The following is a 21,467-nucleotide window of genomic DNA, read 5'->3' as shown; positions in this document are numbered from 1 at the left end:
ACAAGGCCTAGAACTTGTCTGTTTTTCCTTGTCATTTTATTGCCAATGCTTGGTGTGGTCCTGGCACATGATGTGACTGTGTAGGCCATTGTAAGGTTGAAGCGAAGCCAGGGTGTGGGATTGTCACCCTGCAGGGTAAGAAGGTCGGCAGGATCCAGGCCATGGAAGGCTATGCACTGATACTGAGTTTAGACTTTTAACCATAAGCAAATGGGAATCGATTAATGGGTTTTAAACAGGTGATCCATATGACCATTTTTTGGTAAAAATTGAGGGTTGATAGTTTGATACTGGAGGCAGGACAAGGAGTGATGATTTTGCTTAAAGCTTACAAAGCCTGTCTGCCCCAGGAGGAGGAATGTCTACAGTGGCTTCATCACCTCAGTGAGGGTGGTTTCTTTTTTTCCCTCAACCTCCCACTTTATACGGTTTAACTACTGAAGTGCTAAGTATGCACGCAAAGGGAATGAAAACCTTTGACATGTATAGAAAGTGCTGGAGATTTGGGGAAATCATGTTTTTGAGCAGAAGAGAGGAGAATAAAAAGGTAAAGATAGGGAGCAGACTTGTGATTGATGATTCTCTTGCACATGAACATGTGTCAGTTTGGTTCTTTTGCTGTTTATTTAGCCACTGACACTTGTCCATTTAGCATTCTTAGTTCTCTACCAATGTGCAGTGCTGTATTGGACTGGATTTGAGCATTATATAAAATTATACTCTTTGGAAATAAAAACATTTCAGGACTGTGGAAACAAGCATTAAATAATTACCTTCAAATGCAACAGCAGAAAAGAAGAACCATTTTTTTTAAAAAATTGGATTGTTTATTTGGTGTTGAGTTGTATGAGTTCTTTATATATTTTGGATATTAGCCCCTTGTTGGAGCTGTTGTTTGCAAATATCATCTCCCATTTGGTTGGTTGTCTTTTGTTGTTGTTGTGGGTTTCCTTTGCTGTACAGAAGCTTTTAGTTTTATGTAGTTTCATTCATTTATTTTTACCTTTACTTCCTTTGCCTTTGGGGTGAAATTCATAAAATATTCTCCAAGACCAAGGCCCATAAGATTGTTACCTGTGTTTTCTTCTATGTAACTTATTGTTTCAGATCTTATATTTTGGTCTTTGATCCATTTTGAATTAATTTTTGAACATGGGGACAAACTGTAGTCTAGTTTTATTTTTTTTGCATGTGGCTTTCCAATTTTCCCAGCACCATTTATTAAGAGGCTTTCATTTCTCCATTGTGTATTTTTGGCTCCTGTGTCAAAAACTATTTGCTTATATACATGTGGTTTTATTTCTGAGTTCTCAATTATGTTCCATTAGTCTGTGTGTCTGTTTTTCTGCCAATACCATGCTGTTTTGATTATTGTTGCTCTGTAGTATAATGTGAAGGCAGGCGGTGTGATATCTCCAGCTTCATTCTTTTTCTCAGGATTGCTTTGGCTATTGGGGTCTTTTGTGGTTCTATTCACATCTGATGATTTTTGTTTTATTCTTAAGTGACATTGAGATTTTGATGGGGATTATATTAAATCTGTATATTGCTTGGGTAATATGGCCATTTTAATGGTGTTAATTCTCCCAATCCATGAACACAACATATCTTTCAATTTTATCGTGTCTTTTTCAGTCTCTTTTAATAATGCTTTATAATTTTCAGTATATATGACCTTCACATCCTGTGTTAACTTTATTCTTAGGTATTTTATTCTTTTGGTTGCAATTGCAAAAGGAATTGCTTTTTGTTTTGTTTTGTTTTTTTCATTTCTTTTTCTGAAGTTTCCTTGTTAGTTTATAGGAAAGTAGTAGATTTTTGTACATTGATTTTGGATCCTGCAACTTTACTGTACTTGCTTATTGTTTCTAATAGTATTTTTGTGGAGTTTTTAGGCTTTTCTATATAACCATGTCATCTGCAAAAAGTGACACTTTTACTTCTTCCTTCCCAATTTGGATGCCTTTTATTTCTTTCTCTTGACTGACTACTCTGGCAAGGACTTCCAGAATTATGTTGAATAAGAGTGGTGAGACTGGGCCTCCTTGTTTTGTTCCTAATTTTAGAGGAAGAGCTTTCAGTTTTTTTAATCGATTTTTATATCCCCAATTAAGTTAAATTAGTTCTCTGGCTCTCCAGAGTTGAATTGACCTGCTTTTAAGTGCAGGCATCTAATGGGAAGAAACCCAGCTTCTCTATACAAAGATGCTTAAGAAAGGATATTTGGTTGCTAATACACCTCCCACCTCAAACTCTCAGTTGCATGCACCCTTTTTGTGGAACCAGTGGGAAAACCCTGTTCCTGAGCTGTGTGTGTTCTCCGCTCTTACTTTGCAGAGCTTGGCTGTTTCTGCCTCTGCAGGTGCCCTCTCTCTGTGTGGTGCTGCCAGGCGCTGCCTCAGGACCTTGAGCCGTGTCTTGGCTATGCACCTGGGGACCTGAAGGGCACTGATACCGAACCCACCCACCACCCATCACATTCCAGAGTAATTTACTGGGACGCTGAAATCATATGCAAGGTCCTGCAGCAGTTAAACTAGCTTCATAGATATACTGACCAGAAATAACGTCTTCATCCAGAGAAGATGGTACTCAAGTTTGCTACAGAAGCTCTATATACAGGGGTTATGCCTACTTTCCCCTCAGAATAGAATTTACCAATCCTAAAAAATAAGATTCGGAGAATGAGCTCAAACATTACTCGAAAGAAATGGTGCTGAAGTAAAAATCATCAGTATTCCTTTGATAAAATCTGCTGAACGAGAAGCCAGGATGTTTTTATTGAATAGCTGGGAGCAGGCAGTTGGGTATTTGAGATGCAGTGGATTTTGGTGGCCATCTGAGGTAACCTTTATTGTAAAGAAGCATTTATTCCTTTTCAGTTGTGTTGGCAAACAGCTATTAAGCACTGGTCTCTTATGGCTGATTCCTGACATCGAGCTTGACTCCTATTAGGAATATAATTAAAGTGTCATCTCCCACCAAAAGATACAGAATCTAAAGTAAAAAGAAAAAAAACTAGGTAGCCACGGTGATGATGCAGCTGTTACTTGGAGAGTTGTTTTTATAATATCTTTATTATGCATTTTATCATTTAGAGCAGCATTGTCTAAATAGAAGAGTGATGGGAGCCACATATGTAATTTTAAATTTTCTAGCAGCTGAGTTAAAAAATGTAAAAAGAAACAGGTGAAATTAATTATGATGACATCTTTAACTCACCATATCCAGAGTAATATTATTTCAACTTATAATTAATATAAAGATTATTAATGAGATATTTTATATTCTATTTTTCTTACTTCCTTCATTCGGTTTATGTTTAACACAGCACATCTCAAATCAGAGTAGCCACATTTCAAGTGCGCAGTAGCCACATGTGGCCAGTGGCTACCATGTTGGGCAGCACTGATTTAGAACATATTCCTTCAAATATTAAAGAAACAAATACATTAAAATAGAATAAAATATTTTAGAAAGAGTTCTTAATACTTTTAGACAACTGGAAAAGGGGGAAAGTATGTTGAAAATTACTTAAATAGGTCAGTGGAGTAAAATAGCTATCTGATGTATTAATAGTCTGCATTTCTTAACTTATCAGAAAATACTGATCACATGTTAATAATCACAGGTTAAAAATTAGGGCAAACTAGGACACAGTTTGCCTTGTAATGGGTAAGTTTTCTATCAACAAGCCTGGGTGCCCACTCTGATTCCTGCAGTTACAAGACAAAGCTTTCCAAGGAGCCAGGCCTCTCTGGAGCATGATCTGAGAGGCCTGGTTATGAGTTTGAGAACTTATAGGGACAAGTAAAATCCCCCCAAAATGAAGCATTGCTACAGAAACTCTTCGAAAAGGAGGGAACAATTACCACTGGTTGTCTGCGGCTAATAAAAAAACAAAGAACTATTATAAATCATCCGTCTTAGGTGGATTCAATATAGAATTATTTGTAGTTGGGATCTTTTCTGTGAGAGTTCTTAATTTGCTGAGACCTTACATTAAGTCAGGGTGGATTATTTTTACTCAAAGATGTAATTTGAAGTTTTGGAAAAAGAGAAGAGTTCATCTATTTTCATATAGTTTGTGTCATCTACTCACGACTCCCATTCTACCTGCCCTCACATCATCTTTAGTGGAAAAACTTATCACCTGAGAGCTGTAAAATATGGTAAGGGTAGGAAAATTGTCTTCATTGGTAAATGTTTCTAAAATGTTGGAAAGTATCTTAGTGAAACCAGAAACCCCTTTCAATCCCTTTGTTAAGTTGTCTTTAAATATATAGATTTTAAGAGGGGCAAATTGAGGAGAAAAGATGAATTCTAAAATAGCAGTTCTCTGCTCAGAGCCTTATAATTGAGGTTTGGGGTACTTGTTTTTTTGTGTGTTTTTTTTTTAATTCTCAATGGAGTGCAGTCCCATTTGTCCCACTCCTGTCATGCAAACCTCAATCTGAATTTCTTGCCTGCTCTTTCTTGGATTGATTTCTAAGATATTTCCCCCCCCTTTTTTTTTGGCACCCAGGAATTAAATATCTTTAATTACTTGGATCTGTACAGACTTGCTGACCTCTTTAACCTCACTTTGTTGGAGAAGGCAGTGATCGATTTCTTAGTGAAGCATCTCTCTGAACTCCTGAAGAGCCGCCCGGAAGACGTTCTAACGCTTCCTTATTGTCTGCTTCAGGAGGTCCTGAAGAGTGACCGCCTGACCTCCCTGAGTGAAGAGCAGATCTGGCAGGTAAGGGTGCTCTGCATGGGGCTCTTTGGGTGCGGAGAAGGCACGAAATGATGAAAAGTTAAAGGATTGTCCTGGCCGGTGTGCTCAATGGTTAGAGCATTGGCCCACGGACCTAAGGGTCGTGGGTTCGATTCCTGGTCAAGGGCATGCGCCTGGGTTGCAGGTTTGATCCCTGGCCCCACTCGCGGCTCATGTGGGAGCTACCAATCGATGTGTGTGTCTCTCACTTCGATGTTCCTCTCTCTTCCTCTCTCTTCCTCTCTCTCTACCTCTCCTTCTCCTTCTCTCCCCCACCGTTTCCCTCCTCCCTTCAACTCTAAAATCAATGGGAAAAATATCCTTGGGTGAGGATTAACAACAACAAAAAAAAAGTTAAAGGATTTAGGGACAATAAGAAATATTTTATTTGGTTTGGTCCTCATTGGACTCGAAGGCTCAGAAGTCACGCTCCTTGATGGACAAGGAACTGAAGAACCAGCCCATGAAGCTTGGAGGCCTTAGCCAGCTCAGTTTCACTCGGGGGTTCACAGGGGAGATTTTTCGGGACCTCCCTGTGACTTCCCAAATCACCAAGTCAAAGGCTTGTGTGTTTTTTCTCCTGATAAAAATATTTTCTTAAATTGCATAAGAGAAGAATGGATTGTCAAGTGGTACTTATGCAGTTTCAAGACCAATAGAATCAGAATAAGCCTGGGCTTGCCTATAACCAATTCAGAAACATTTCTTTGTTGCAGCAGAGAGCAACTGAGACCTTAAGTGAAATGAAGCTCTTCTTGCACTGTAGTGGAAAAATCTCCCTCCTCAGTTCAGGCTTCATTCATTGCTAGTTTCCTGAGCCCTGCCTTTTCGCCTGACATGGCATTCTTTTTGAATATCCTTTGTCTCGGGACAGGAGGATGTGTTGTGTTTTCAAGTTGATTATTCAATTTAAATCCTTCTCTGCCTATCCCCAGTGGCTATCCTTGAGCAATCCGCTTTGTGTCTGGGAAACCGTCAGAGCCCATCTTCCCCCTGCCTCTAAAGACAGTCTGTCTCACTCTCTGAAACGCGGGCTAGCCATCTTGTTACTTGTAGGGCAGCATACCTTCAAAATGTCATGATCATGTGAAAAATATTTATATACAGACTATTCTGGGGAAAATATGAAGTCTTCCATTAACTGATAAGGCAGTGAATTAACAAATAGCCAAAGCAGAGTGAGAGGTGGCTGTTAATTAAATCCCGTATCTGACTCTGCAGATTAATACTTTTTCTGATGTCTTTCTCCTTATTTCTTCCTTTGCATTACTTTAATCAGCAACTTCTTTGTTCATTGTTGCTTCCATCAGTGATGGTAATAAGAGCTGTGGTGTACTGAGGGCCTTCCAGACCTGGGTTCTTTTCAAACTTTTGACTTATCATCACAACAGGCCTGAAGGATGGCTGTTATCACCCCATCTAACAAATGAGCAAAATGAGGCTTTGGTGCCTTGCTCAGGGTTACAGAGCAGAGCAAGCCTTCAAGTCCAAGTCTGCTGACACCTGCCCTCATTTCTGCAGTGTTCCACACTGCCTTGAAAAACAAAATATCAGGGCACAGGAATAAGCTCTAGATTTTTTTTTTTTCTGCTTCTTAGGTATTTCTCATAATGTTTGTTCAGGCAGAGGTCAAAAGTGTTTGGGGAAGATGAGTTTTAGGTACAAATTTTAATTATCTGTTGTTCTCCCTGATAACACAAATCATCAGAATTTTGGGGGCAATTCAAAGTGGGAAATTGCTACAATTTTTTCTTTCCTTTCCCAGAGGGAAAAAGAAAGACTTGGAATGAATTCTGCATTTAATTATTTCTAACTGAATTGAGATCTGAGCCAACCATCCTTGTGGCTTCTGCCTCTTGTGGTGGCATGGTTGAAGGCACTGCCAGAGATAGACATGGCAATATGCACAAGTCTAGTCTGAGTGTCCAAAAATTCCATACTGTCCACTTATGAGCTACCACAGTTGCCTCTCTAAAGGTTACTAATATTATAATGTCAAATTTTAAAAACGGCTTTTGGCTGCAGGCAACATTTTTTTTATACCTGGTCCTCAAGAAAGAATTAAAAGACTCACATAAATATGGTCAATTTAGGCATTCAGCAGGCAATAAGAAACTGTTTTGCTTTATCTTAGTATATAAGTAATTCCCTCATACTCAACCCAATAGAGAAAAATCAAATCAGACCAGCTATATTGCCTCAAGTATAGTTAAGTTCATCATTTTTTGCTGAGGTTATACTAGTAATGCAATATACCATGGAAGAATCTAATATTCAGCCCAGGGTGAAGATTGGGTATGCCAGAGGATTAGTGTCAGGGTGCTTTATAGAAGTGAAACTTGATGGACAGGCTGGAGACAGATCTACAGAATCTCATTAAATTGCTGAATTGTTCATTACGGAGTGTTCTCACTGTAATAAAGTGCTCATTGACTTTGACAAATCCCCATCCCATGTCTTAAAGAAGAACTGTGAGGCTAACGGTGTTGGGGAGGAGAAAAGAAATTGGCACAAAGTCAGACAGGTAATATAAAAGTGGATGGAGGGTAGTGCACTTTGATTAATGTGTGCAACTGGTAACTTATGGGAGAGCCCGGTAAACAACCCCCTACCCCCTTTCCCCCCCTCCCCACACACATGTTTATACATGTGGCTCTTCCACAACCTACTGACAATATGATCTGGGACATTTCCTTTATTTTGGTGAAAGGTCTAAATTTCATTCACTAGACTACAAGCAGTCTGTCTCTGAAGACGTGTCATAAGGACCTTCAATTTATCCTCACTGAACAAACTCTTTTTCATTTTTTTCTGCTGTCCCTTATTCAGTCCCTTTCCTGATAAAATGTGCTGCAGGCCGTAATAGCCATTCTGTGGATCTGGAAACCTGTGAAATCCCCCAAGATTATGTCTTATATCTGTTCTTTTATTTCCATCTGACCTTTTCAAACTTTATCTTAAGTCTCTTCTCTCACAGAAGGTTTCTTCATCCCCCATAGACAGGTTTTTCCTCCCTTCCATCACCTGCAACTATTTGTCCTGTTAGTTAACTTCACTTTGTATTAACAGGTAATGTAGATACTGCACCCTATACACAGGTATATGGTGTATAAGGACACAGAAGTCCCCTCAAAAAAATTCTGTATAAAAATTCAATTCAGTTCAGCTCAACAATTTGGTTTTACAGTTTCAAGGCCAGCAATTTCTCAGGTTCCAGATGTAAGACACAATTGATTATGGGGCTCAAGAAATGGTAGAAAGTCCCCAGTGGGGACTGACCTGTGCCACATTCATGACCTGGCGAGTCTCCACCATTTTTATTTTGCTTTGGGGTTTAGACCTAACTTAGGGCTTTGTTTCAGTAGGACCCTGTTACATTTCTTCATATAGATTCAACATATAGCTTCAGACTATTGAGCCAGGATCCTGCTATAAAGTTTGGAGTGGAATAGTGAAACGATCCCCTACCACCCCCACACATCGGGTCTGTTTCCATTTGCATAGGAAGCCCTGGCTAATCCCAGTTTTCTTCTGAGGAAAGTGGGATCTCTGCCTTTCCTACCTCAGATCCTCTCTCAGCAGAATGAGGGGGAGATTGCTTTCCTTGGGAGGACAGTTTATAGAAAAGCCTGAATACAATGTAAGTGCTTGTGTTTGCTAGCACAGGAAAAAGGTGTGGCTCTATCCATCAGGACTTTTTGAGCCGCTACCAAATGGCCCAAACCACACTGCAGTGGAAGGCACGGTACAGGTTTGCTAACTCCATTTCCCTCTCTCAGGCCTCACCCCATAAGGGAGGGATCCTTATGATTTCAAATCATTGGTTCAGCTCCCTGGATTATTATTTTTTTCTCTGAAGTAGCAAAAAAGAGAACCATCTTTTTAAATGGATAAAGATATTGTGTGGAAATAAAAATGAGTATTTCATGAGTGTCTATTATGTGCTATGCACGTATTAGAAGCCAGATCCTGGATAAAAAGCTTTATAAAGATGTTTAATTATTGGCTTAGAGAGATTTGGTTTCCTCTCTGAATGTAGAGAAGTTGTAGTTTCCTTTAATTATGAATTTATTAACTGTTTTTCTACTCTTAGTGAAAAGGACTTATTATTTATCAGAACCATGTATCAATGTTTTTCTTCCTTTTTAATCTTGCATTGAGGGTACCTCCTTGTATTTTGAGCCTAACTTTGCCTGGATTTAATGGACCAAACATTTCAGTGGTCACATCACTGACATCAAACATGATCAGACCTTAGCAGGGAGAGTCGCTTTATCTTAGTCATGTCCCATTTTAGTACGGCAAGGCAAGAGGACCAAGTCACCTGGTTTGAGATTGGGGCTGATCCTGTGTACATTGGTCTTTGAGTCTACATCCCCAGAGGCAGAGGCTGTGCCTATTGTATTTGCATTGAATGCTGCCATGTTTTACCCTTGCACTCTATAAATAATAAATAAAGACAATAATGTAGAGTTTTCACATTAAAATATATTGAATGGCTAATAAGACAGCCCATTATTCCTACAAAAGGTTGGATTTATTCTAGGAACATTGGTATACAAAATGATTTTGGCCTTTTAAAACTGCATCTTTTCTTGTATTTTTGTTGGAAATTTGCGTCCATAAGTCATACTGTTAATAACACATTTATTGTGTATCTGTAGAGATGTAAGTCATATGTCGTGTAGAGAAGTCAACAATCACAAAAGTAGTGTTTTTTTATGAATCCTTCCTGGGCTTTTATCTATACCACAAGATGACTCATATCACAGCTTGTTTTAATCATGGTCCTCAAAAAAAGTTCCAGGTGAACCTAAACAAAAAGCTACTATTTCATAACAGATGGGAAATAGAGGACACTAGTATTGTACTCAGTTTTTATATTTTATTCTTAAATGATAAAATGACCCAAATACACCTCTGGCAAGAGAGAAGTCAGGACTTCAAACAGTACTATATGTCCAACAATACCATCATATTAAATATAATACTTCATATTTGAATATCACGTCACAGTTTTGAGAATGCTTCTGCATTTATCATTGCTTTGCTCTCCTATGGTACAAATGGGGAAACTGAGGTAACAAATTTAAAAATCAAATTTATCTCTTCTAATTTGGAGGCTGTTTCCACTTTGGTCCACAGCTTCTGAATTCATGATAGAAACTCAAAAATACCTGGGAGTGATGGGTACAGAGGTAAATCAAATTAATCCTGTGACAGTAAAAGAAATTAGGAAGGGCTTGACCATTCCTGTTCTTGGGTGTTGTGCCCACAGATTAAAAGGGTAATGAATGGCCTACTCTGCCTGCCTCTGTGTCTTTGTCATGTGGCTAATTCTAATTGTGCTTTGTGACATGAGCTTCATTCATTCTTTCACTCATGTCAGACGCTTATTGAGTACCCACTCTGCCCAGTCACTGCTACGTGATTGGTTCTGGGCAGGCCGTCGTGGAAAGGACTGACATGGTCCTGCTTTCACAGATTTTGGAGTCTGATGTGGAGCTTTCCATTGCTACTCTTTCTCAGCAGGCCCGATTCCTGGCCAGTGGGGACTGAACCTGTGCCAAACAGTTTAATGATTTCAGTGCTAACTTTGGGTATGTTGAGACAGTACTGATACATCGGAAAATAAAATGCTTTTGTTTGAACATTTCAACACTGGCCACTACTTTATTCATTGTTAACTCTTGTTCATTGTATGTGCCTTAAACAGCTTTGCAAACCATTGTCAGTCCATGTGGTGCAGCTCAAGCCTCAGAGAAACCAGACTGTGGGTGATCATTTAATAAAAAACTTCCCAGTCGTGTTCTCATTTTAAACACTTGGACCTTGGTTACTAGACATGGAATAAAATACTATGGCCTGAGAACACGTATCCCCAAACAAAATTGTCATCTTTCATCAAATTCCTGCTCTTCCTCAATTCAATGTCATATGTGCATGCCATTGTTGTTGTTTTTTTGTTTGTTTGTTTTTCAGATAGGCACTTTCTGAGCATCTTCATGATGTCTCCTTTTTTTTATTTATTATTCTTTAAACTAATTAATCATGTGCCATTTCTCGATTTTCTTCCTGGAAGTTCTGGTAGCTCCTCCCAGCTACATACAATATTTTCTACAAATGTGATGAGGACATCTCCACTTCCTTTTTACTAGACACTAATGGAGAGAATAAACAGAGGCTTCTTCACATCCCAAATAGTGCTGTGCTGGAGGATGTGTTATCCTCTGAGGGCCCCCAGCTGGACACTGAGCAACACTGCTATTTCAGGGCTTGGCGCTTGAGTGTATATTTAGTCATCCATCCTCATCTCTGTGCAGCTAATTCCTCTGTGAGGACTCATCCCCAAGGAGCTTGACAGTGGCCTTGCAGTTGTTTTCCTGGGCTGTGTGCCTGTGTGAGACACATGACACATTCATTTCCGAGGGACTGTGCTCCAGCTAATCCTCAGCTCTCCTCAGTGCCAGAGCTGTACGTTGTCAAGTAGCTGTGAGGGACAGCGATTATCCGAAATTACAGGAGACCCGACTTGTATTCATGGGCTGCCATTCCCATGAGTTGTGTTTTTTCTTCTTCTTCTTTTTTAAATGAGCACAACAGCATAACAAGGTGATTTATGAGATATGACGTATTTATGTTCCCTGCTTCTAATTTTCATTGTGATTCATGTTGTTTCCAGACTGATATGTTGTTATTGCTGCTGTGAGAAGGAAAAAGATGACTGGAGAATATTACTTATGCATTGGTGGCCTGCAGTAATATTGCTGCTACCTGGATTATCAGGGATTTAAAAAGAAAACCCAACTATGAGCTATACATGAGGTAGAAACCCCAAGGCTAGGCAAAGAAGTTAATCAATAATAATAACAAAAATGCCCTAGGAGGGTGGCTTAGTTGATAGGAGCATCATCGTGTACACCAAAAGGTTGTGGGTTCGATTCCCAGTCAGGGCACATACCTAGGTTTAGGGTTTGATCCCCGGTCAGGGTGTATATGGGAGGCATAACCAACTAATGTATCTCTCTCTTTCTCTCTCTCTCTCTCTCTCTCTCTCTCTCTCTCCCCATTTCCACCCCTTCCCCTCTCTTTAAAATCAATAAAAACATACCTTTGGGTGAGGACTAAAAAGAAAATATCCTCCCCATTAAAAAAATAATAACAGTAATAATTCTTTACAGTCTTAGTATTATATTTTTAAAGCACTTTTACACATAATTTCATTTGAGTCTCTCATCAGCCTTTAAGGTTGATAAGTTAAGTGTTATCCAAATGTTAACAAGCGAGGAAACTGAAGCTCACAGAGGTTAAATGATTAACTCACTTCAGAGTGTAAGTTTTAATGTAGGTCTCACTCTATTCTTTTGAAATACACCAAGTCTCTAAGAAAACAGAACCTCAAAGTACCAGATACATCTTGTCATAAGTCAGAGGTCACACTAATCTATAGTGAGTGAGTCAACAGTATACATTTCTTAATAAATTACCTAGTTCTGTTTTCACCTGTTGTGCAGCTTTGTGGGAAATTGCAGAAATTATTCCAATAAAAGTAGTACAAGAAAGTGTGCTGAGGGTTTTCTTTATCATAGCCAAGGAAATTGGCATTTTAGCTGTTTTGTTGAGGAAGAATGGATAGAGAATTCTGGCCGAGGCAGAGAACAGCTCTTCATTCCTTTAAGGTACAAGATGATGAAGTATAAAGCAGGAAGAAAGGCCCATAAGGAGGATCACTTTAAAATCCGATCAAGAGATTTAAATCAGTGTGAAAGAGAACCTGGAGTGCCATTATTTTTTGCTGCGCTGTGTAGACCGTGTGGTGAAAGTCTGCAGATGTTGTTAGAGATTGGATGGGATGAATGGAAATGATTAATCATTATATATTCATTTTACAACCAGTATATTGAAAATTTAGAAAGTTATGCAGCAGAAATCAGTAGTCATGTGATGGCCTAGTTTGGTGTTTATGAGACAGGGAATGTTGACATAAAAAATGTCCAAACCTCTAGAGAATTTTTGTAAGAGTTTATGTGAGCCAAACTGATGACAATGCCAAGAAGCAAGATCTGAAATGCTCCAGAGAATGACAGTTTTTCAGTTTCTTTTATACAATTGGGTTAAGAAGATTACATGAAGGTGGGAGAAAGCAAGGCACAGGATAGTTACCAAGCTTATGGTCTCCCTTGAGGGTGGTTACACCTCTGAGGGGCCTGAAAAAGAGGCATTTCAAAGGTGTGTTAACCTGGGTGCACAAAAACAACGGGCAGGGCTTGCTTAAGGTGAGCATAAACCTTTTATAGGATGTGGTTACCCACCATGACATGCCCAGTTAGGAATGATGAGATCACCCTGTGAAGTTGCTTTTGTTCACTGAACTTGTACAAACCCCTTTTTTTTTATCCTCAGGAGAAAAATATATTAATTTATTGAAATTGTTAGTCTCTTTCCAATAGAAATGAGCCTGTGGCCCATATCCTGCATCACCAGATTATTTCTATGGGAATCCTTATGAGGCCAGGTGAGTGCCCAGTGACCATGTGTTCATGCGAGTTGGCCATGGAAGACCACAGTAATTTCTTGTTCTGGGCATTCTAAGGAAGGGATCTAAACTTAGCTGTGGAGTGGCCTAGAGTCTCTGGAATTATTCATATTCCAGGACATCTGGAGAAACCTTGACATTTATTGTTGAATACTGACGCCCTTACACCCTGCTTCTCCCAACCCTGTCTCCAGAACTTTTGCTACAAGCAAAAATAAAGAACATCTTGACTTGATACACCTGGAAGAGAAAGGTGGCCATTCTAAGATAGTAAACAGGGGCAGCATTCATAAATAAAGGTATTTCATGGGTTTCTTTTGTGCCCACAATACAGAGCCATGTGTTCTTGGTGGTGAGGTTCTACTCTTTAGTCTGACACCTTCTCACTATTTAGGGTGGCACATTGGAGGAATGAAAACAGATTTCAATTGGTAGGGAACATACCCAGGGAGAAAAATACCTTCGGAAAAAAAAAATCCTCAATGGGTTGTAGAGATAGATATCACAGATTTTTTTTACATTATTCCCCTGTCTATAAGAAGTGTTATAAGTCAGTTTCCATAAATGGCACAGATCTTCTGCTACAAGAACAGAAGCTAAAAAGAGCCCTGCCAGCTGGAGGCTAAATGCACACATCTTTTTTTCTTCTTCTTCCAACACCATTTATTCCCCCTGTACCCTCTTCCACCTCCACCCACTTGCACAGATCTATTTAGTGTGTGTTCTTGTTGGAGAGAAATGCTCACGTTACCTCCTCTGGCCACACAAGGAAATCAGTAATTGAAGGAGTGATGGATGGTGCGCTAAAGTTTAAATGTTTTAGGAGGACCTATCTTCTTAACACTTTGAAACAAGTGAGCAAAATATAATTAATTTTGATTAATTCGTTTGCTTTTAATATAGCTTTTAATTTGTAATTCTATGTGAATTACAATGTAATTTAGCATTAATTATGCTAAATTGACTATAAGCCAGCCAATCACAATAAGAAATTACTCATAGCTGAAAGTAAGACTGAAACTCTCCATCAGAAAAGAATGTGCTTAGTTAAGAGGCAAATATTTAGGCATCTCTCTTGTTGGCTATGAGAATGGCATTGAACCTGCTGAGGACTATAAACCATTTCTTATTCTGCCTACTGTTGGGAATAAATATAGGGTGTCCCCCAAAAAAGTATACACACATTTTTGAATACTTATAAAGACAGTGTTTATTAAAATACATTTCATTTTCAAAATTGAGCTATCAGCTGTTAAAGTATACATTTGGGGGGGACACCCTGTATATATACTCACTCTTTGAAGTTCAATATAAAGGGTAAATAATAAAGCAGACTAAGAGGTGACTTATCAGGCTTGCCAGGTCCTCTGAAGAATCTTGTTCTTCTCATCTCGTATAAGATTTGGGCCATGTAAAGGTCCGTGTAGTGCTTTAGAATGGTTCATTCCACACCTCTTGGATTCTAGGGGTTAGAATAGACACTTACCTAGGTTGGCCTGTTGTTTCTCCCCATGCTCTGTGAACCAGCTAGGAAATCCTGTTTTAAATCCCACGTGCTGTCAGTATCCCGAAGCCAGTCCTATGCGACCAGTACATAAACTGCCTTCTGGAAAGAAGCAGGCTGTGCCTTGCAGGAGGTGATGGCACCTGTGTCATTGGTAGAGCTTGCCTGCACGCACGCAGGAAGGCAAGTGCTGGCTAAGGATCATGGACACTTGGGAAAGTGGCAGAAGGCAGGGGTGAATTTGGAAAATACTTGTGTTTGAAGCATTTGCCAGACATCTTTCTTTGAGAATTATCTCCTAAAAAACAATCAAAATGAAACTTTGTGATCCTGCAGAATGTCATGTGACAGAGTTAGCATATCCTACTTGAAGTGTATGTACATGTAGTTTAAACTATGGGCATTTTGTACATTCTGGGTACATTGGTTCAGCAATGAAGTAATAAATTTTGTATAGAAAAAAATAGCTATTTTTCTTACTTTGTTAATTATGCATCTCTATCTCATCATTCCAACATACAATCCAGCAAATAAAATGGCTAAAGTTTTATGTAAGCATTTTGAGTAGAGAGGTTAAAACTACCCTGAACCCTGAGCCAACAGCCACCCCATGCCTTATGTCTTACACACATGCAGGTGGGGTTTACACCATACCCACACTTGCAGATACACACACATACACATGCTTATTAATCTTTGCAGCTGACAGAATTTCCTTTGTTTGCGATACTAACCAACCATACTCATGATTGGCTGGTTGATCGCAGGATTAAAGGAGAAAATAGAAGTTAGAAGTTTATTTTTGCAACCCCAAGTGTATATCCCATTCATCACTAAATTTTGTAAGGATGTTCATGTTTGTAGTTTCTGGACAATAGCTGCTGTATGAATGCAGCTTGGTATTGTTTCCAATTTCTCCAAAACTCTTTATGATACATTTAGCCTGTCCTATTACAGATTTTTTATTTCTTTTCCCAAATATTCTTTCTGATATAACAGCATTAGAGTTGGTGGGTTCCAGCCCCTTTCTTACCCTTGTGATTCCCGGTATGGCTTCATGGTCTTCACCCACAACAACCCCTTTTGATCCAAGCCCTCTGATGGATGAGTTCGTTTGAGCTGTTAATGTGGAGTTCTTCGAGAACAGTGAGGACGTGGGGCAGGGGAACTAGTGCTGAAATAAAAGGAGCAGCAGGGTTGAGAGAAAACAGTTACAGATACTGTATGTCTGCCCTGGGTTTTATCTTCTCGTCATTTAGAATGCCAGCGGAATAAATGGGTCTGTTAATCAAACAGCACTGAGAGGTTAGGTCATTGGAAGCTTTTTAGTCATTTTGTGCTTTTCAAGAGTGAATTTGTTAGAATTATGCTGAATACCCACTTAAAGCCTCAGCTGATAACCCTACCTGTGTTTTATAACTCGGCACTGTCAGAACTCATAATAAGTCAAACATTCTTTCAGTGGTGCTCATAAGGGAGGGAAAAACCCCCACACATTTAAGAGTAATTTCAGATTGTAAATGAAAAGGAGAGGCACGACTGTTCATTTGCACCAATCATGCCTTCCTTTCATCCGCTCTGATTAGGCCTGGTGCGGTTTCATCAGACCCCTCCATCACCGAGCTGTCACTCCAGCCGTCTGTTGATTGAAAACAATCAAGGCTCTGAAGGCACAATTATTCTGACCCTTTAACTAGAGGCTGCTGTGATAATGAAAGGTTGATTATGATAGTTTGTGCCTCTTTCAGTTTGCCAAGAAGGTTAATTTGGGCATCAGACGGATGTTTAATGGGCGCTTGCTGGCTACACTGAGGTAAATGAGAACGTGCAGTCTTGGATATTGCACGGATATAGTTTGGCTGTCAATCATTGTCATTTGGAGTTTGTGCCTCACACTCCGGAAATCACATTTTATTTTTTCCTTGGGATTTAATTTATTCTGTGCCCCGAGGAAGTTCTTTCACTCGGTGACCTTCACAGCAGCTTTCTCTGCCTTTTTTTTTCTTTTCGCTTTTTTTTTTTCAAATGGAGCTCAAAGGCACAACACATCTAGAAGAGCATTTTTCTTTCATTTTCACTTAAAAATGGAAACTTTAAAAATCCATCCTTATCACTGCCTTCCAATAGAGCAAATGTTTCCATTCCGATTGTGCAGTGGGGAAGCAGAAACGCCAGGGTGCTCTGGCCAGTTTGCTCATGCAGCAGCTCACACTGTGGTTCTTCAGTCTCTCACACTAACCAGCAAGCGTAGTCAGTTCCAAGTGGGCACACACGGAAGCGAAGGCCCCATTCTCCTCACAACTGATTTTTTGCATTTCTGGTTCCAGGTGCAGCAGAACTCCTTTTCCCTCCTTCTTGGGCAGTATGGGCGGCGGTTGAGGCAGGGACACACATGTGTGTCTGTGAAGTATGAAGGTTATTAAAAGTTGCAGATTTCAATTTGTATAAATCCAACACCTAATCTTGTTGCTATTTGAAGCACAGGGTAAATAAGATGAAGGCACCTAACAATGCTAGTGTTTACAATAGGCAGCTCATTACAATCCTCCTTTATGCATACCCTTAAAAAAAAAGAAAAATAGAGGAAAAGAAAAAATAAAGGAAAACCTTTATTTCTGTCTCCAAGCTGTGCAGGGTGGTCTCACAGATTAGGCACCTGAGAGCTAGACTCATTGTTCTACTTTTTCATGTGTATTGTCTCCATTTTCTTTCCCCCCAGTGAACACTCAGCAGCGTATTTCTATCTACCTTGGCCATTTTGTCTCACAGTCAATTATAAAGCAATTAAGTCTATAGATGTCAAAGTGACAGCATCATAATGATTATAATTTTACATCAAGTTTTCTGTTTTCACATTATTTATTTTTTGCTTTAAAAAAATGCTACTTGTTTTTGAATGGTCAAGAGAGGCATGAAGCGATCATTTAGTCTCACCTGAAGAGGCTCCAGAAATATATATATATATATATATATATATATATATATATATATATTCTCTCACCCGATTCTTCACCACACCAGACCAAGAAGGTTTATTTTTGTCTACTGCATGAACAACATGGATAAAATAGCCCTCAGGAATACTTACTAAAATTATTGATTAGTTATGTCTTGTTTTGTTTAAGTATTGGGAGTAAAAAGGAATTAGTAGAGAAATGTGTCAGTCAACTCGATCAGTATTGTTTTTGGGGTATTTAGAAAGTAGTGTGAATTTTCATTTTAATATTAACATGTCTTATATGTGACAATGAATGATTTTATTTTATAGATTTAGTATGCTTGCAAATTAATGGTACTCAAGCAAGGACTGCTTTTTCTTAAAGGAAATATAACTATTATTTCAAATTGTTTTTAGTATAAGCCTAGGTTCCTGCCTTCCCCCAATCTGTTCTACCCTTTATATCTAACTGTGGAAAACTAATGTCCAGAATGAAGGACTTTCTTACGTCCTCTCAAATCCTCCACCTCACACCCACCTCGGTGCTCTCACCTGATGCTCTGACCGAGGTTGTATCCCTCAGCAGTGATGCCCCCCTCAGAAGGTCCCACACTTCGCCTCCTGGCATGTGCTAGCCTTTCTGCTCCCAGGGCTGGAGCTGGTCAATGGGTCCAGTTTCTGTTTCCTTTTCAATCCTCCCATCTGCCCTTTCAAAGTTCCCTTTGCTCTTCATACACATTGTTCCTTCTAAGCTTATAAAGATGTCTCAGATCTGTGATTTCTCCAGATTGCAGTCTCCTAATTCCCATTTATCTGACATTCAGCAAACACTTGTGGATTTCCTCCTGGGTGCCAGGCACTGGAGCTGAAACACGATCCGATCCTTCTCTCAATATAGCCGTTGGAATGGCTACTGCCTACTCCTTCCTTCATCCATTGCAGCCTCCTCTTCCCTCATGAGTCTTCCGCGATTGTCAAGGCACTGGCTTCCCTGCCCTGGGCCCATCTGTCCACATCTCCATCTTTTCCTTACATCACTATTATAGATCTGTTCTTTAGGCCACTCCCCCTACCCCAAAACTGATGAATAATGATGCTGAACAGTGTATCCTCTTTGACAAAAATATTACTTGTGTATTATAATCAAAAGCGTTGCAAGGTGCGAATAAGGGACTCATTGTTTCCCAGTTATTTACATGATGATGAAATTAAGTTAGAGAATGCAGTGTGAAATATTCTGTTTGTTTAAACATCATAGCCAGGCTGAAATTCACATAGTGACGAAGGTTGGCATCATGTTTATGTGTATTCTCTGCAACTTACTGAGGATATAAGCCCTGCTCCCCACCCCCAGCCCACCAGCTCCATCCCTTGGTAGCAGAGTCTGGCCCCTGACAATGTTTAGCCACATGCTTCAGTTAGCAGGCTCCCCACTCCAAGCTCTGCACTCCGAAGCTATAAATTAATGTTTAAAGTGGCCTTTGAGGATTCTTTTCTTTTTTATTTGGAGGCTGCCAACATCAAACCTTCAAAGCAGCTTAGATACTTCCTGGACATCCAAATTAATCACCGTCCCCGTGTGTGAAGAGTTCGACTTTCTCTGTGTCTGTGGCCTTAGGCAGCTGCTTGAGCCCGTGAGGTCCTTTTGGTCACTAAAAGTTTAATTTCAGGAGGGAGTATGTGTGTGGCGAACCCGCTATTGGTTCATTATTATTGAATTAGTTCATAAAGAAATAGTCAAGAGCTTGATGCTCTCAGGATGCTCCAGGGCATGTTTACAAATTAAACAGCTTTTTAAAAAACCATAACATTTATAAATGTACCAGAAATATTTAAAAGACCTATGAGGGAATTGGTAACATAGAAAGATGGGTTTAGCATGTATCTGAAAATCTGCCTACAATAGGCTGAAACTTCCAAATTTGCAGGATTTTTCTTTCCCCAATTCCATATTCCATAAGTATATTTTACAGGAATACATTAAGACCATCGAGGTCAAGAGTAAGCCTTGAGTTTTATGAACTGAATTGAATGGCAAGTAAGAATATGTATTCTTATTAGAATCTTCTTTCTCATCAAGTAAGTTCCTGATACATAATAGACACTCATTAAAAAATTGAGAAATAAGTAAATGAAAAAACTAAAATAAAAGATTCGTAGTCACTTTTTATTTGTTCTCCTAAATACCCGGAGTTTAAATATAGCAGGCCTCAGGGTGGTTACTGTGATTCCTCCAGTCATATATGTTTGTCCCTGTCTATGGGAAAGAGACACCCTTGGCTGCAAGGGCTCTTGCTTTCAGTGCTCTGCAGTATGCATTTAAAAAATATGAATAAAGATGATTATTAGGCAAATATTTTGTTCTTTCAATTCTTAATTAAAAATAATTTCAAACAAAAAGTTGCAGTAATAAAAAAGAGTACAGAGAAACCCATATAATTTTCAAATTACCTCATTTGCTTTATCATATGTCCTCTCTCTCTAGATATTTATTTATAGATAGATAGATGATAGATAGATAGATAGATATAATGTGTGTGTATATATATATATATAGTAGGAGCATATATACAGGATATAGTATTGATATATATATAGTAGCAGAGAGAGCGAAGGGGAGGGCACTTTTTTCTGAGCCATTTGAGAATAAGTTGTATACATCAAGTTTTGTTTTGTTTTTAGATCTCTTAAAAAAACCTCATAACTGCTCCTCTTCATGGACATCTGTAGTAAAACACGAAGGATTTATACAATCTGAAGAGAAACCAGAGTATTATCAGACACACATTTTATTCTGAAGATAAAAATAAGAACATTTGTCTGTCTCCCAACTTTATAAAGTTTTAAATGAACAATGAAAGAACATATGTTATTATCATATCTGCTAAGCTGAACATTCTTTTAAAAATCTGTCAGGTCGTTTTTTCTGATAGAACATGAACCCGGGGCCTCATCAGATTTGATTCTACTGAAATGTATTTCTTAGAGGAAAAACAGCCTAGGTGTCTGACATAAGTCTGTAGTCAGCTATAATGGTTAATGTGCAACCTCCCTTCAAAAATCTGTTTTACAAGCAGAATGTTGACACGATTTTAATTATAGCACTCAAGTGAGCACTGATATAATTTTTAATATTCCTCCATGGTAACGTTTCCATTGTTCTGGTGGAGGAAAATGCTCTGGTCCCGAGTCCCTAGTTTCTGGTGCTTTTGGATTTTATAGGTATGTTGTCTTTTTGAGAATGTTATCTTTTTGAACAGAAAATTTTCATTTGGTCACAAAGAAGAGAATATGACTATAACATTTGGTGCATTTATTTATTAATATGATTTTTTTTCTCTATGGCAGTCATGATTCTGGTTTAATATGTCATTATCTGCACCTTGCGTGACTCACCTTAAAGAGATGAGCTTCTATGTAGTTTAACCCCTGCTCACTGGCCCTTGGGGAACTTTTCACGTTTATCATCTGAAGAAGATGTGATAATAAAATGGTATATTGCTAAAGTTTTATGCTTCTGTTTATTAGAATTTAAGGCATTATAAAAATAATCTATAAAATAGTCAATGCAACTTCCCTTGGAGGGCGTATATTAGAAGATGGACAGTATGCTTGCCACCCTTTAGAAACAAAAAAATCCTGTCTAGGCATTGTCCCTCATCCTATTGAAGCGCACTTCTGTGGCTTCCCACTCCTTGCTGCCCAAGAGCTCTTTGACATGCCTGGCACT

At 39.0% G+C, this 21,467-nt stretch overlaps 1 protein-coding gene across 6 annotated transcripts in view; it reads left to right on the top strand.

Moving 5' to 3' along the window:
- The window catches only part of KLHL32 (kelch like family member 32), a 179,751-nt gene that overhangs the window by 116,635 nt on the left and 41,649 nt on the right, over positions 1-21,467 (top strand). For all 6 annotated transcript variants that reach the window (XM_070418052.1, XM_070418055.1, XM_070418050.1 and 3 more), the window contains one exon: positions 4,526-4,741. In XM_070418052.1, coding sequence (XP_070274153.1) covers positions 4,526-4,741 — 216 coding nt within the window. The remainder of the gene's footprint in view (positions 1-4,525; positions 4,742-21,467) is intronic.

This window comes from Myotis yumanensis, unplaced genomic scaffold, assembly GCF_028538775.1.
Source record: "Myotis yumanensis isolate MYYU_CA2020_CCGP unplaced genomic scaffold, mMyoYum1.0.hap1 SCAF_6, whole genome shotgun sequence".
Taxonomy (NCBI): Eukaryota; Metazoa; Chordata; class Mammalia; order Chiroptera; family Vespertilionidae; genus Myotis; species Myotis yumanensis.
Note: the sequence above shows the minus strand (reverse complement) of the source record. Positions and strands in the feature narration are given on the sequence as shown.